Source organism: Sebastes fasciatus, chromosome 4 (assembly GCF_043250625.1).
Source record: "Sebastes fasciatus isolate fSebFas1 chromosome 4, fSebFas1.pri, whole genome shotgun sequence".
In the NCBI taxonomy this organism is placed as follows: Eukaryota; Metazoa; Chordata; class Actinopteri; order Perciformes; family Sebastidae; genus Sebastes; species Sebastes fasciatus.
This window is the reverse complement of record NC_133798.1, coordinates 28155894-28172608: the sequence shown is the minus strand read 5'-3', so window position 1 is coordinate 28172608 and position 16715 is coordinate 28155894. Positions and strand designations below refer to the sequence as shown.

The following is a 16715-nucleotide window of genomic DNA, read 5'->3' as shown; positions in this document are numbered from 1 at the left end:
TGAAGGGGGTTAAATAACGCTCCAAACTTACGCTTAATTTTGGCGAGGAAAAACTGTCATGACCATTTTCAAAGGGGTCCCTTGACCTCTGACCTCCAGATGTGTGAATGAAAATGGGTTCTATGGTTACCCACGAGTCTCCCCTTTACAGACATGCCCACTTTATGATAATCACATGCAGTTTGGGGCAAGTCATAGTCAAGTCAGCACACTGACAGCTGTTGTTGCCTGTTGGGCTGCGGTTTGCCATGTTATGATTTGAGCATATTTTTTATGCTAAATGCAGAACCTGTGAGGGTTTCTGGACAATATTTGTCATTGTTTTGTGTTGTTATTTGATTTATAATAATAAATATATACATACATTTGCATAAAGCAGCATATTTGTCCACTCCTATGTTGATAAGAGTATTAAATACAAATACAAATCTCCCTTTAAGGTTCATTTTGAACAGATAAAAAATGTGCGATTTATTTGTGATTAATCGCGATTAACTTTTAATCAATTGACAGCCCTAATATTTTTTCTTTTAAAGAGTGACTTAAAGGAACAGTGTGTAGGATCTGGTGGCATCTAGCGGTGAGGTTGCAGATTACAACTTCTCCCGTGTGCCAGGCATGTTGGAGTGTTACGGTGGGCGACGCAAAAATGCGGAAGTTCCTCTCTAGAGTCATTTGGAGCAGAGCCAGTGTGTAGAGTGTGTGTGTGTACGTGGGAAGTGAGTGGTGAAGCACGAGAGAGAGAGAGAGCGGTGGCGGCGACGAGAGTGAGTAACGTTATCGACGAGTTTGTCTGTTCTGGGCTACTGTAGATATAAACGACTTATTATCAGGTGATTATACACTAAAGAAAATATACTAATTAATATTATACTCCATTTCTGCTGATCGATCCCCCTCATTGTTACACACTGGTGATTCAAATGATCAATCCATTATTGCTGATTAATTATTTCAGCTCCAATTCGAACGGTTTCTTCTGGTGAATAATTGGATTTTCCTCACAGGAAGCTGTTACTGACATGCTTTTATTGCAGGTCACTCAGAAATGATAAAACCAAACAAAACTTATTACTCATATATCATCCAGTATAATGTCATTCTGACTGTTATGTTATTTATTATTAATACAGACTTGACTGCTTTGGCAGAATCTGGCTGAACACTGACGAGTCTATCTCAGCTATGTACACACACATCACAATGAAAGCATCCCGCTGGCGGACATTTTTGCTTTACAGTTATGTAACAGACAAAATAATTACAAAAAACAAATCTCATATGTTGACTGAAATATCTAAAATCGGACCGAAGCAGTCGAAGACTTGCTTCACTGAGTTTGATCACAAAGCGAAAAAGTGTTTTTGCAAATAAAATCATAAATAGTTAAATTCATCAGTGTCTAAGTTAAATATCCAAAGTGTGAACAAACACTTATTTCTGTCGAGTAAACAAATACATCCAAAAGGTCACTAGAAGCCGGAGAGAAGACAGCCGCTCTATCAGATATGGCGAAAGCGTCTCGTTCCATCATGTTCAGCTGCAGACACATGAATACCGTCACTGTTCGATCACAGCAGCTGTTGTTTCACTTTCTGTTTCACTGAACACAGAGGTCAGAGCGCTAATGTTTCCTCCATAAAGACACATTCAAAACGCAGTTTGTAGGAGATCTGTGAGTCTTTGTGGCCTCGAGAGACGAGTTTGAATTCACTTTAGTGTCCAGAGGCTTTTTATGTTGTTTAGTTTGGACAGAGGCGTCTTCAGGCTTCTACAAACGCGACTTTATCCACAACTAAACATCATCTCTGCTCACTGAAAGCAGACAACATTAATAATAATCCATGTTTCCGTGTCCTCTCACAGCAGAGAAGAAGAAGAAGCACTAGCTGATATGTTGCTGTGGACTTAAAAACATTTTCCTTTTCTCCTTTGACTCTGGCTACAGAGGTTTGAGGGGAGAAAAGGTTAAATAAATGAAAGAGCTAAAGACAGACAGACGTTTTGGACTGACATGGTGGACTTCAGACCGCCGTCTCCTGGTCCTCCCTCTGGATCATCTGGTAATGTTGGCGGTTCTCCAGATATTCAGTCAGTTCCTGGTCGTTGGCCTTCTCAGCGCGATGTTTGGGCGTCTCACCCTGAAACACAGTCAGGTCTGATTATATTTACCTGAATAAATATGTACCTGACACATTGAAATAACAGCAGTCGCTTCTAAAACAGACACATCTTATTATTCACAAGCTTCTTCATCCAAATATTGGAGGTCCTGATTCAAAGCTATTAAGTTTATAAGCTTAAATTATTGATCTGATGTGAATAAAAGTTACTGGAGATCATCTAGAGAGAAGAGGTCTCACTCTGCTGGAGTTGTTGAACTACTTGAAACATTCTGATTGTACAGTGTTGTAACAGAGTTGAGCTTCTTCCCTCACAGATGATCTTCAGTCGGTTATCTTGAAGTCAGCGGCGGCTAAACACGAGACGCTGCCACCTGAAACTCACTGAGATCTGATCATGAAAAGATTCACACACACTCATGTTCACTCTCGTATATCAGTGAAATGCTACAACACTAGCAGGCTGAAGAGGACGAAGCACACTAGAGTGCAGTAAAGAAACGCAGTAGACTGCAGTAAAGAAACACAGCAGTGTAGTAAAGAAACGTAGAAAAGAAATGCAGTTAAGGAACACAGTTGAGAAGCGCAATAAAGAAACTCAGTAGAGTACAGTAAAGAAATGCAGTGAAGAAATGAAGTAGAGTACAGTAAAGAAACGCTGTAAAGTACAATAAAGAAATGCAGTAACAAAAAACGCATGAAAGAAACGCAGTAGAGTACAATAAAGAAATGCTGTAAAGAAACGCAGTACAGTACAATAAAGAGATGCACTAAAGTACCATAAAGAAATGCAATAAAGAAACTCAGTAAAGAAACGCTGTAAAGTACCATAAAGAAATGCAATAAAGAAACTCAGTAAAGAAACGCTGTAAAGTACAATAAAGAAATGCAGTAAAGAAATGCTGTAAAGAAACAAAGTAGAGTGCAGTACAGAAATGCAGTAGAGCACAGTAAAGAAACCCAGTTAGGAAATGCAGTAAATAAACGCAGTAAAGTGCCGTAAAGAAACGCAATAAAGAAACTCTCCACACGTTACTGGCTCTAATCTTCCAGTTTAAAAGGAAATATTCTGCAGCTCTTTTACAAACGTTTCTGCTAAATTCAGCCTGACAGATTTAGTGTGTTTGTAAATGTTTAGATCAACACTAGAATCTTAATTATTAATAAATAATATAATTAATAATAAAGAATCTAAATTAAACGTCTCTGTGTTCTAATGTTTGGATCAACACAAGAATCTAAATTATTAATAAATAATATAATTAATAATAAAGAATCTAAATGAAACCTCTCTGGTTTAACAATGTTCGGCTGCACAGCAGCAGTTTGTAATAAATGATCTACAGATGAGCAGCTGATTGTTAAAGAGATTTAACATTTTATTCTACATTACAGATAATAACAATGATTTTCTACAAAAGAAAATATTAAAAATGCAAATCAGCTGTTATTATAGGTTACTGTTTGTACTACAGAAGCTGTCGATCAAGAGATAAATCAATAGATAGATCAATAGATAGATGGTGTGAGAAATAAAGGAGGATAATAAAAGGCCTCTCCTCTCTAACCCTGCGGTGGATCTCGGCTTCACACCAACACTTTACACACTAACTAACACATGAACTCTTTTCATTAGCTGGAGGAGAAGAAGAAGAAAAAGAAACTCAGATTATGGGCTGCTTCCTGTTACCACTAGCTTCACCATGGCAACGGTGAGTCGCGGCCTTTGTGTGTGTCGGAGCGAGGCCGGGCATCCTGCGGCGCTTCGTTTCTCAATGACACACAACATTAATCACTTTAGAGAAGTGGGTCAAATACTGCTGGAGATTCTTTTTTAAGTGTTGGTGGGACGGCTCGGACTGGTGGCCGCCGCTGTGGCTGAGAACGCCACGCAGGGCCGGCCGCATGCAGCAGGAAGCCAACTCATGCAGCAGGACGCCGCAGCATGCAGCAGGACGCCGCTGCATGCTGCAGGAAGTTGCCACTGCTGAGTGTCAGTGTCAGGATAATGTTTAGGGCTTAGGGCTGCAACCAATGATTATTTTCATTGATCGATTAGTTGTTAAAGGGACTATTTGTAACTTTCAGAAATGCTTCTTAACAGCGACACCTGTGGCCGTGAAATCAACGAAAGTCAGCGTCGGGCTCGCGCTTGCTCGCTCTAAATATACCTGAACGAGCATCACTCAAAACAGTGAGGCGACACACGCCAGCTAAAACCACAATATCACTCTATATTTCAGCTGCTTGGCAGTAATGTTAGCTGACCAGACGAAGGTCTCTCCATGAACATGATTTAGATCTGATCCTAGTTTTGGCTTTTCCTGCCTAAGTGCAGGCAGATGCAGCGAGTCTCCTCTGCTCTTTCCGCCCGCAGCCGGAGAGAGCAGAGGAGACACCGGCACCCGGTCGGTAACGAGAAGACAACGTAAATCTCTGTAGAGCTCCGTCACTTCACAAGACACGGAAAACCTCTGTTGGTCTGGAGGAGCTGCAGCATTTATTTCTGCACAAACGTCCACTAGATATTCTCAGAGCTAAACTAACTCTTCTGCAGTGTGTAGTGAACGCGCGTTCACGTCTAGAGGTGGAGCGAGCTGAGCTGTCTGAGTGAAGGCGAGCAGGCAGAGGAGGAGGGTACAGCGGCTACACGCGAACGCTCATATGGGAGCGTGCATGTGTGACGACCCACTACATTTATGCGCATACAAAGTTACAAATAGTCCCTTTAAATAAAATGGTGAAAAATGTCGATCAGTGTTTCTCAAAGCCCAAGATGACATCCTCAAATGTCTGACCCCTACAACGCTGCCAGACTACTTCAGGAGGAGTAGACGGCTGGCTAACATTCGTTGGCTCGCTAGATTATCCGTAGACTGACAAGCTGGCTAGCCAACGCCTGCTCTCCTCCCGTAGAAGTAGTCTCGTAGCGGCGAGGAGTGAGGCAGAGGGACCGTGTGACCCAGCGTTGTCCGCTGTTCGGCTCATTTTCTGTAGCACGGTGGAATTAGCAAGGTAGATAGTTAACTAGCCAGTCAATAAAGGAGAAAACATTTAACAACCTAATGCTTCATCCACACACTCTTGTCACAGCGTAGGAAAGCACAGTGCTATCGCCAGATGAGTGACAACTTTGTTCGCCTCATTTTCTGTTGCATGACAGCATGGTGGAATTAGCAAGCTAAGCCAACCAGCGGGCTGGCGGCCAACGGCAGCGCTGTAAAGATAAATTGAAGGCGTATAAATCTTTGGATGCCTATAGTTAACTATCCTTCAGTAAAGTCAGTCAAAAAGTGAGTCGTACAATATCGCCGAAGCGTTTCAGAGCTGGAGAGAAAGGGTTGCTAATGGTTTATCCTTCTAGCCAATGGCTCACGGCTGCGGTTAGCAGAAGACTAAATACGAGCAACATTTACTCTCCATCTCTGAAACGTTTCTCCAATATTGTAGCTCGCTAGAGCCTCGAATCACAGTTTGTCATCTCAAATGTGTGATATCTGGATTCTGGCACCCAACAACACAGCAAGATGACATTTTAGATGTGTAACTTTAACCCACTGCTAGTGTTAGCCTCCAGTCTTTCCTTTGTTTAGCCTCCAGCTGACACTGTGATGTCATCATGACGTCAACACTAAAAGGGTCTATACGGTTTTATTAAGTTGTCACTAACTGAAATAACTTAATAAATTTACTTCTGGGCTTATTATTGATTCCCTGGATGGATTCAAGCTTTGTGTTCGAGACATTTGTCCCCGTCATGGTTCAAAGAAATGTTGTAGAGAAGCTTTGAAGGTCTGCAGCCAACTCAGTGTCTCATTTTACAGACATATGTTTCTCACCTGGCAGGTCAAGTGTGTTGCTCACAGTGTCAACATGTGAGTGTGTGTTACAGGTGAGTGATGTTTTACCTGCAGGTCTGTCTTCATGAGCGACGCCCCGGCCTCCACCAGGTAGTGACAGATGCTCCTCTGACAGGAGGAGGCGGCTTTATGGAGTGCCGTCTCACCTCTGAAACACACAACATGAATATTAACAACACATAAAAACAATAAACGCAGTTTAAAGTGTGGCAGAGGAGAGATGATTAACAGGTATTTATAAAGAAACTTGACTCACGTCTCCTTCTCTGTTATGTCCAGGTGAGATGTCGGCACTAGGTAACGAAACAGAAACAACATGCATTTAGAAACATCAACAAACTGTATGAAGAAATTCATCTTTATCTCAAGAATACGATGTGAACTACATGTAAAATACTGGCATAAATGAACTACATAGTGTATATAAGATTACATCTGTCACTGAAAAACCCTGTTCCTTTATTCTAAGAAGAAAATGTTTGTTTGGTTTGCAGATGATATGGTTTTTCTTCTGGAGAAAAATACTTTTGGACAGTATTGAAAATGAAAGGTTTTATCTTAAATGAGTAGTTTTAATGTAAATAAATAATCATTAAATCTGAGTAAAACCAAATTCATGGCTAATGGAAATACAAAAAATAGTAGGATATCAATAGAGTTAATATTTAAGGTTTTATATATATATATATATATATATATATATATATATATATATTAGGTACGTCCGTTTATATAAAAGACAAAAGTGTCACCATTCTGAACTAAAAAATTTAAAGTTGGATTAATAGAAACTTCTTTTACTTCTTACTTATTTGACCATATATTAGTTACAGTGTGGGGCAACACATATACACATACATATTATTTATAATAATATATATAATATACAATATAAATCCACTAGAGCAATACGAATTATAAATGGATTCAAGTGAACAAACTAACAGACAAATGATTTACATGAATTCACAACTTTCTGTTTAAAGTTAAAAACAGATTATTGTCTGAAGATGTACAGAGCTGGTTTGTGTTCTCTCTCCTGCACAACATTTTGTTGACTTTGGATTCATGTTTATCTCAGTCAATGTCGGTAAAAGTGTGTTTGTATATTTGTGTATACTGTATATGACATCTTTTATAATAATTGTGTTTTTTAAATGTGCAAACAAATCTGAACACTAACAGCTTCTATAAAGAAAGAAACTCGAGGCAACATGAACTGAATTACATTGAATAATAAATACATAAATAATAATATAGAAAGAAAGAAAGAAAGTTTAGGAATAGATCACAGTTTGGGTTAAAATAACACCAGAAGTGCTGTAACTTAAGCACGGAAGTTACGTGACAAATAAATCGACGTTGACATGAACAGCGGTCTCCTGGTGAAAGTCTGGTGTTTTTAAACCCACACATCCACCCCGACCTCCTTCCTACACGGTGTTCGCCGCTCTTTATACTTCCCGGTTCACTATTACGTGGATTACATACAAATTGATTTCATCCTGACCATCATGAACATTTTTTGAAATTTGTGTCTATGTACACGAATCAATACATTAAATGTCATGACTATTTCACAAACTGCTGTGTGACTGAGCTGTTGGTTAAGTATTTTCAGACCATCTCCTGTACGTATAGTAGACCAATTATGTTACATGTTTGAGAACAAAGACAACAAAACACAAAAGAAACTCATACATTTCCTCCAGTGACACAGTGTGTGTGTGTGTGTGTGTATGTGTGTGTGTGTGTGTGTGTGTGTGTGTGTGTGTGTGTGTGTGTGTGTGCGTGTGTGTGTGTGTGTGTGTTGAGGGGTTGAAATGTTTTGCAGCTCCAAACAAACTGTCAGTCGGAGCAGAAAGTTCAATCTAATCAATCATCCTAAAGTGATTAACAGGACGTCAGAGCTGCTTGTTAAGAGCCTGTAAGTTCACCTGCTGCTGGGAACTTCAACATGCTGCTGAACAGAGCTGAGAACAGACAGAAAAATCTATTTTAAACTACCACAGACTTCTGAAAAACTGCTGAATTTATTTATACAAATTCAATATTCAAGCAGATGAATGTAGAAAGAAACCATCCGGTCAAAACTACCAAACAAACTGCTGTTTTTACATCATTAATACACAGGTGCAGCGTGGGAAAATATTTGTTCAGCAGACTCCAGACAAGAACCAAACTCAATGATGGTTTTCTCCGTTTGAGTCCATTTACTTAAAACTCTGTTATTGTTTTACGCTGAAAATCAGCTAACAATTATCTAAATTAATCTTAAATTAATATTTTTAATAACGTTTTCAAGTTTTATAATTTTAAAGGGGATTTAATGTGGCCTTTGTTAAAAACATTGAACGGGTCTTTTTCTGTTGATCACAGTAAAACAAATTTGATTCAATGTTGTGTAACAATTAAACATAATACAACTTCCAAGGGGAATACTTTTTATAGGCACTATGACACAGGAATAAAAAAAATATTTATGGACCCTGAAATTACAAAGAGATTATGTGCTGCTGCTGCTGCTGGCGCCCCCGCTGGTGGCATCACAAAGAGCAGCAGAGCAGGCTGCATAAATCTGACCGGAGGAAGTCGAGAGAGAGAGACAGAAAGCGACACTGCGCCAGACTTCACTGGGATTTTGTCACATTTTTCTACAAACCAAACTGAAGCCATCAGAATCAGTTTAAACTCATCAGAGAAGAATCACATAGAAACTTTTAAACGTGAAAACAACAAACATTTGTTTCATATTTTTTAGAAATGTTCTGTATCTTGAGAGTAAAACAGGTCTGCATTGGAATAGAGAAATTATTCATATTAAAACTAGTGCAATAAAGTCACCACAATGGCTTAAAGAAATTACAGTTTTAGGACTCAATAAGAGACAGAATGATGGTTAAAGATAAACAGGACACAACAGGAAACTCCCCTCCAAACTCACTGTTGATGTTTTGAACAAAACGATGGTTATTTTATCTAATTAAATTTGCTGTAGCTGTTATTCTCCTGTTTAATCTGTTTAATTCATTTCAGATCATTCTCTAGATTATCATATATTTATTTAACTCCAATAAAATCCTGTTTGCTTCTTTTTTTTTTTATAGTTTTGTGCCTTTTTTATTGATATTTTCATGCAAAAAGAAGAATGGGTTGACATGGGCAACATAATACTGATGCATGAGCAAACAGGATTTTCAGTGTATGTGTATATACAGTATGTAGTCCGTGACCCCGCCTTCTTCCTACTGAGAGCAGAGATACGTGTGTGCGGGAGCTGCTGGCCGTTCGCGGTGAGAAAGAAAAAAGCGGTAGATGACGCGATGAGAGACAACGTAGTGTAACGTTATACAGACATAACAAGGCTGCTGAATGAGAGAGGCATCTGTCGATACGTTACACGGAAACACACCTTGTTAATAATAAGCCGACCGCCTCGCGGTACCGCCTGCTGTGAGCTGTGATCTGTTTTTAAAGTCAGGCACCTTGGCGGAGGTCTGCGCTCTCCGAGTGCCATTCTAGCGTTCTTATATTTGATATAACTCTAACACTTATAACTCACAGTTCATCAGACAATAAGTCATAAATAAATAAACACTGGGAGTAGAGAGTACGTTCTTCTCTCACCGTTGTCGATGAGGTACTTGAGGATCTCTTTGCTGCCGGCCTCCACAGCGTGATGCAGCAGCGTGCAGCCGGTGGCGTCCTGCTGCAGGATGTCTGCCCCCTGCTGGTGGAGCTCCGTCAGCTGCACAACAACAACAACAACATCAACATCATCATCAACAACAACATCAGAGTCACTTCAGTCATCTGTTTCATGCATAAATAAATAGTAAAACGTCAGTCCAGCAGCCAGAAACAAACAACATCCAGTAAATTAACAGATAATGAAAACCAGTATTACTGTACTTTGAGTATTTTAAACAAATCAATAAAGATTTGATCAAAACATTTAGGTTTTCTAAGATATGATCCAGAGGTGAAAACTGTCCATTAGCAGCAGAACTCACTTGATTCAGGTCTTCAGTCTTGATGCAGTTGATCAGCTCAGCATCTAAAGAACAGATCAACGTTACAGTGAATGAGCAGCTCAGCCCGATCAAAACTAAACGCAGCACCAGAGAGGACCAGAGAGAACCAGAGAGAACCAGAGAAGACCAGACAGAACCAGAGAGGACCAGAGAGGACCAGAGAGGACCAGAGAGGACCCAGAGAAGACCAGAGAGGACCAGAGAGGACCAGAGAGAACCAGAGAGGACCAGGGCCCCGTTTCTGGTAACTGACCCAGAGTTTAAGTTATCTCTCTTCCTGGAACTGAAAACCCAGCGTTTCCGCGATCTCAGGCTGAACTAACTCAAGAGTTTTCACTAATCCTGCTTTCAGAAACAGAGCTCAGTTCAATCACAGACTGATTTTCATTTTTCAATTTGTTTGATTTTAGAGGCATGAAGAGGTTAAACTATATTTCAAGAGAAAAAAAAAAAATCAGAAGAATGTTTTGAAAATATACTAGTAGTATTTTGTGTGGTAAAATCTTGCTGCTTTCCTTGTTTCCTTTCCAGTAAATAGATTAGATTCATCTTGCGACGCCTTTAGACGACTCCAACTTCTGAGCATCTCACTGACTGTAAATACAAGTTTTTTTGTGATTTGTCTTCCTAGTTAGAATTCAGAAAGCCGTCCAGAACTAGAACGATTTACAATCACGACACACTACAGTACATCAGCTTGAATCTGTAATGCATCTGGATTATTTTCAGACAACATGGATCCTCTTTAAAACGCAGGTTGGAAATTTTTTTAGCAGCTTGTTCAGTTTGACATGTTGTCTCTCCAACACAGTTTCTATGACCGTCTCTCTCTCGTCCTCTAAATGTCTCATACCCTCAGGTGTAGACACCTTTAAAGAGTCCTCGAGTCTACTCGGGGAGGTCTGGAGGAAAGAAACCGTTTTTTAACTATCTGATGAGTTTGGGGATGGAGAGGACCAAAGACGGATCCATTAATGCTAAAGTTTAACGTCATGCATCACCTTCATTTGTTCACAGACCAGACGTGACAGGATCCTCCCATCAGCTTCACACGTTTGTGATAAATCTTGTGTGAAACCAAGACTCATCTTCTCTAAAGTTCAAACATTTTTCGACTTCTACAAAACGTTTTTTAAACATGTCGCCATAAACACACCCAATAAAAATGATCATATGCATACAGTGTAAGAACTGCATCCTTTACTTGTGGAGGAACAACATAAAGGAAGTTTTTACCTTTTTCAGGGTGGTGTGAGGTAGCACTGGAAGGACTGTCAGAGAGACCAGAGACAGAGGGAATAAAGATAGTTAGACATTAACATGGAGGAGATCAGACCATCTCACTCACACTGATGGAGTCGTACCTAATGATGGGTCTGAAATCAGCCAGCGTGGTGTTGGAGCGATGGACATTGAGAATCTTTGCCCCTCTCCTTCAGATCACAGACGAGAGACAGCGAGGACACGGACACGGACACGATGCACAAGATGGACAAGATGGACAAGATGGACAGGTGACAGGTTCAGAAGCAGCTTCAGCTCGCGGTACCAGCAGTGTTACTGTATGAGGTACCATGTATGTGTACTGTATGTGCGGTGCATGATTTGTAAATCAGGAGGTGCCGGTGTTACACTGACACATCATTTCTGACGACAGCCATCAGAAATTGTGACCCCACTGTTCTTATCCTTTAATTTTCTTTCAGAGTTTTGTGAATATATCTTTAAATTAGAAATATTAAAAAATGCTTTTATGTTTTTTAACAATTTAGTTTTGCGTGTTTTCTGCCACATATTTGCCTCATTTATTACACAGGTACAGTGGGGTCACATTTTCGGACGACATCCGTCAGAAATGGTGACCTCATGTGTTGCTGTCTCTCTTGGTCACAGATTTCAGTGTAACACTGGAACGCAGAGAGGCTGCTGATCCACGAAACACATCGAAACCACAGTGCCTGACAACACCTGGGTGCTGCTGAGCTGAGTTTAACAAGAATGACATAATAAACCACGCTATGTGCAGCGCACCGATCATCTGACATGACGTAGCCGAGGAGTAAACACTAAGCACACAACCATGGGAATAATAATTGATCATACTCATACACATAGGGCTTACACTAATATAGTAGGCCATATACTGAAGTTATATTCAGGACTGGACCCAAATATTTCACTTTAACAGAATCCTTAAAATGAATGCCTTTGATTAAACCCAAAGACGAAGATCTCAGCCGAGAACGGAGAAATGTCTGGCTGCTTCCTGAGTCATGTCATGGAGACGAACCAAGCAAGAGAGTGTGCTGTGTGTGGTACCATGTGTGTGTAGTGTACGTGGTAGCATGTGATTGTACTGTACATGGTACCATGAAATATTTCACAGCAGACAGACAGAGATCTGGGATCTGGGATTCAGTTTGTTGAGTTTTGTAGAACAAAAAGTTACACAAATATCCATCAGACAAACCAAAAACCTCCCAGCCAGTCTGATATTTATACATACACAGTACATGTATATATAGTATATTCATGTATAATATATGTATACATGAGGACACTGATAACATCATAACAAGACAAACCACTTTTAGTCCCTGTTTGTGTGAAATAATGAAATTATTTATCTAACCATGACTTGAAAATCTCACAGTGGTGGAACGTAACTACATTTATTCAAGTACTGCACTTAACTGCAAATTTGAGTACTTGCTTGAGTATTTCCAATTCAAGCTTCCTACTTCTACTGTACTACATCTCAGAGGGAAATATTATACTTTTACTGCACTACATTTATCTGTCAGCTTTTTAAAATTAAGATTTTCAAGGCAAATCATGATACACATCAAATATGTTGAATTGCTAAAAAAACAATTAACCAAAACATTATAAAACACCTCTACAATGGTAAAATGCTAATTATATATTACTGCATCAGTAATCTCATGATATAATATATAATACTAAAGTCACAGGGGCCATTTTTCTGCTTTGAGCATTTTTACTTTTGATACTTTAAGAAGCTTTCAATAATACTATATTTTCCAATCGATTCATGTACAAACTCTTATATATGTTGGTACGGCTTGGATGTAACTCCTAAATTGTAAATAGTGGAAAAAATTGTGCTCGAGGAAGGTCGAAGTCAGTCCTGAGTTGTCTGATTTTAGAGTCCCACCTAAACAGAGATCTTGTATTTTAGAAATACCAGCATCCTTCCACGTTTAGAAACCAACATCTGAACAAGATTGTGCAAAATCAGGATTACGTACAATAGGTGCCAAAATAGAGCATTGATTCGTTATCTCAAAGTACCTACGTACCTGATTCTGGGTTTTGATTCATTTCTAACAATACAGTTTTCCTTTATCTCTTTAATGAAACAGCATTATTTATAAATGGCATGTCCAAAAGAGCAGGTTCACACCCGGCGTTCTCCAAATCCAGAAATGTAGAATTAAGGTCATTTCTTATCCACTCTGTAATGTAACTAAGTTGTGAAGCCCAGTGATACTACATTATAAATGGAAGTGATATTCCCCCACAGGTAACTGCAATTTCTCTAACTTAAGTCTGTGGGCGCTCATACTTCCACACAAATTTACAAATACTTATACTATTATCTAGTAAAACATTCATCTTTATAATGGCAACCCGCCCAAGTAGTGATATTAATAAAGGGCCCCATATTTGAAGATCTCTTCTAATTTCATTCACCACTGGGTCGAAATTCATTTTTATCACATCATCAAAAGTAAAAGAAACAAAAACTCCTAGATACCCGAAATATTTTTTTTATGTATTTTATAGAATAGAATAGGAAATACTTCATTGTCTACTTTTTGCATACAAAAGGCAGACATTTGTCTTTGGTTTGCATGTGCAAAAACTGCTATTAAAAGGGTAAATTAAAACAACATATCACATCCAGACAGGATATATGACATTAAAAAGCAGCACCAGGTACCAGGACTGAATCCAGGTTAAATAAATAGATATAAAGAGCTGTGTGCTGAGGTAGCAGGCTGTTCTCACATATTAAAATACTTTATGGTGACAGGGACAGATGATTTTTTTAAAGATGTTTTCCTCTGAGCCTTTTCCCTGAGGGCAGCAGCTGAAAGTGGTGATTTAAGGGAAGTCTATTGTCATCTAAGATTTTGCCACTTAAGCGTTGGGCTGCTTTGCCATGGTGAACGGACAGTGGGGTCTGTCTGCAGCCTGTAACTGTTCTGCCCGGTTTGACTACTTTGGAAAGCTTTGTCTAGCAATGTTAAAAGTGAGTATATCTTAAATAATAAAGCACTTTGAACTGTCTTGAGGTGGAGAGGAGCTGCACAAATAAACTTGACTTGAATGGAAGTCAATGCAACGTTTGCAAGTGGTAAAATCTAATGTGTGTGTGTGTGTGTGGTGCTACCTGCAGAGGGCAGTCTTAGAGGAGCTCTGAGCGTCAGGCACCGAACTGTCACTGGAAATCCTCTTCCTCTGGAAATCTCTCACTCTGAAACACACAGAAACAGACATGTTGTTTGTTTTTGTTCCTGTGTTTTATGATTTATTTCTGATTTCCGAGGAGGTCAGAGTGACCCCGACGGTTCAGATCAGCATCTCCATGGAAACCCTTCACACAGCAAACCACGCGGTAGATTCATATGACTTATGACAGCATCAGGAGCTCATTTCATGTCTCATTCACATTCATTCAGCCTCTGAACTGGTCGCCGTGACGCTATGACAGCTGCTGCAGGACCTGCTTCATCCAGCAGGACGCGCTCAGCTCACACATAGTTTTACATTCTCCTCTGCTGCTAACTTCCTTTTAGTCTCCTGTGTTTGTATGTATGTACTTTAATGATATACAGTATGATCATATATGATATGTCCTGCCTCTCACCTCGGGGTGGTGGAGTTCGGGGAGCAAGGGAAGGCGAACTGTCTCTGCTGGTCCTGGTGCTCCTCAGAGTCCACCAGGTCCGGCATGCCCGGGGAGGTGCCAACCGTCTCCTTGACGACCAGCTCCGGGTCCAGGATGTACAGCTCCTCCTGAGAGATCTCCGTCACATAGTTCAGGTGCTCCTGGAGAAAAGTTAATAAAATAAATATAAATAAAGGCTTGGTTCCATTCAGCTTTGTTCTTTTCTGTCTTGATGTAGAAGTATATGGAGGACGGAACCTGACAAAATAAATGTATAAATAAATGACTCAATAAATAAATATATGTCATTAAATGTAATAAAAATATTACAAATAAATATAGCCATTAATGAATTGATCAATTGTGGTATAAATGGATATTTCTATTTTAATTTGCTTCTTTATTTATCTTTGTATTAATGCTCTTATTTATTTACTCTTCAAATATAATATAAATAACTTAATTTTCCCCTTTAAATATTTATTTCTATTAATTTTTAAATTTATTTATTTTTGCATTTCTTTTATTTATCTTTGCATTTCTTTTTATTTACTTTATATTTAATTTTAAATGTATGTATTTATTTGTTTCTGCACGATTTTTCCTTTGCATTCATCCCTTATTTATTTCCTCAAACTTATTAGAAATAAATGCATAAACACATAAATAAAGACATACATTTAAAAATAAATAAAAAATAAATGTAAAAATTAAACAGAAGAATAAATAAATAAGGGAATTAATACAAATATAAATATATAAAGAAGCAAATTAAAACAGAAATATCAATTTATGTCACATTTTATCAATTAATTAATTAATGGCTACATATTTATTTATTTATTTTTTATTTTGGCAGGTTCTGTCCTCCATAGCAGTTCAGTTTATCTGCTGTCACACCTGAGCTCGGTCGATCCGGTAGAAGCGATCCGCGGTCGTACCTGAAACACAAAGAGCAGGTGTGAGGTCGTCAGTGTGAGCCGGACTCTGTGGTGAGTCGGTTTGGACTTACAGTCGAGGAAACACCACTTCATGGACAACTTCTGAGAAGACAGACACTCTCCCTTCATGGAGTCACAGTCCTGAAGGAGCAGAAAGAAGAGAGTTTACTGGTCTTTTATCACAGTGACAGAAAATGTGCCGTTGTGACGAAATACTCCTCACCTCCAGTTTTAAACTAAGATAATAATATTATTATCATTATTATTATATACTCTGATCCAATGTGTACCTGGTCCAGGTTGTCGTGAAGACGCTCGATGAGCAGGCGGCAGGTCTCCAAGTCGCTGTCTCCGGGGACGGTGATCACGCCCAGAGGAGTCGCTGCAGGAACGAAGGACACGTCAAGGTCAAAGTGATGATGCTGAACCTTCACAGGCCGACTATAGTTCTCAACGTTACAGATTTAATTTACTAATTTATAATTAAACAGCTGATACTTTAAAATGTGTCTTTAAGTTTTTCAGTCTCAGCATAAACACCGACAGCGTGACTAAGGTGAGTGTTTTCCTCTGTGAGTGATTGACTGATTGATTGATCATGTTGAGGACATTATAGATCCGGCCTCAGTTAACCCTTCACTGACTCACAGGCCTCCTTCAGCTGGTCCTTGTCGTAGTGCAGAGCCTCATACGCTGCCATGCTGATCCGGTTCACTCTGATCTGCAGCTTCTCAGGCACCGGCTGCTGACTGCACGCACGCACACACACACACAAACACACACAGTAAAGGACCTGAATGTCAGAGTGTGTGTAGTGTGATAGATTAGTGTATGGATTA

General features: G+C 39.3%; 1 protein-coding gene across 6 annotated transcripts in view; it reads right to left on the bottom strand.

The window, feature by feature from the left end:
- Positions 1-1012: 1012 nt before the first annotated feature.
- Positions 1013-16715, bottom strand: part of LOC141766480 (diacylglycerol kinase zeta-like) — a 53005-nt gene continuing 37302 nt past the window's right edge. For 5 of the 6 annotated variants that reach the window (XM_074633380.1, XM_074633381.1, XM_074633379.1 and 2 more), the window contains 13 exons: positions 16525-16625; positions 16167-16258; positions 15948-16017; positions 15836-15876; positions 14915-15096; positions 14438-14521; positions 11382-11450; positions 11254-11288; positions 9997-10040; positions 9611-9731; positions 6240-6276; positions 6032-6131; positions 1013-2141 (listed from right to left, as the gene is read on the bottom strand). In XM_074633380.1, the coding sequence (XP_074489481.1) occupies positions 2025-2141; positions 6032-6131; positions 6240-6276; positions 9611-9731; positions 9997-10040; positions 11254-11288; positions 11382-11450; positions 14438-14521; positions 14915-15096; positions 15836-15876; positions 15948-16017; positions 16167-16258; positions 16525-16625 (1093 nt within the window). In that variant the 3' untranslated portion in view covers positions 1013-2024. The remainder of the gene's footprint in view (positions 2142-6031; positions 6132-6239; positions 6277-9610; positions 9732-9996; positions 10041-11253; positions 11289-11381; positions 11451-14437; positions 14522-14914; positions 15097-15835; positions 15877-15947; positions 16018-16166; positions 16259-16524; positions 16626-16715) is intronic. The other variant, XM_074633376.1, reaches the window with a different exon arrangement.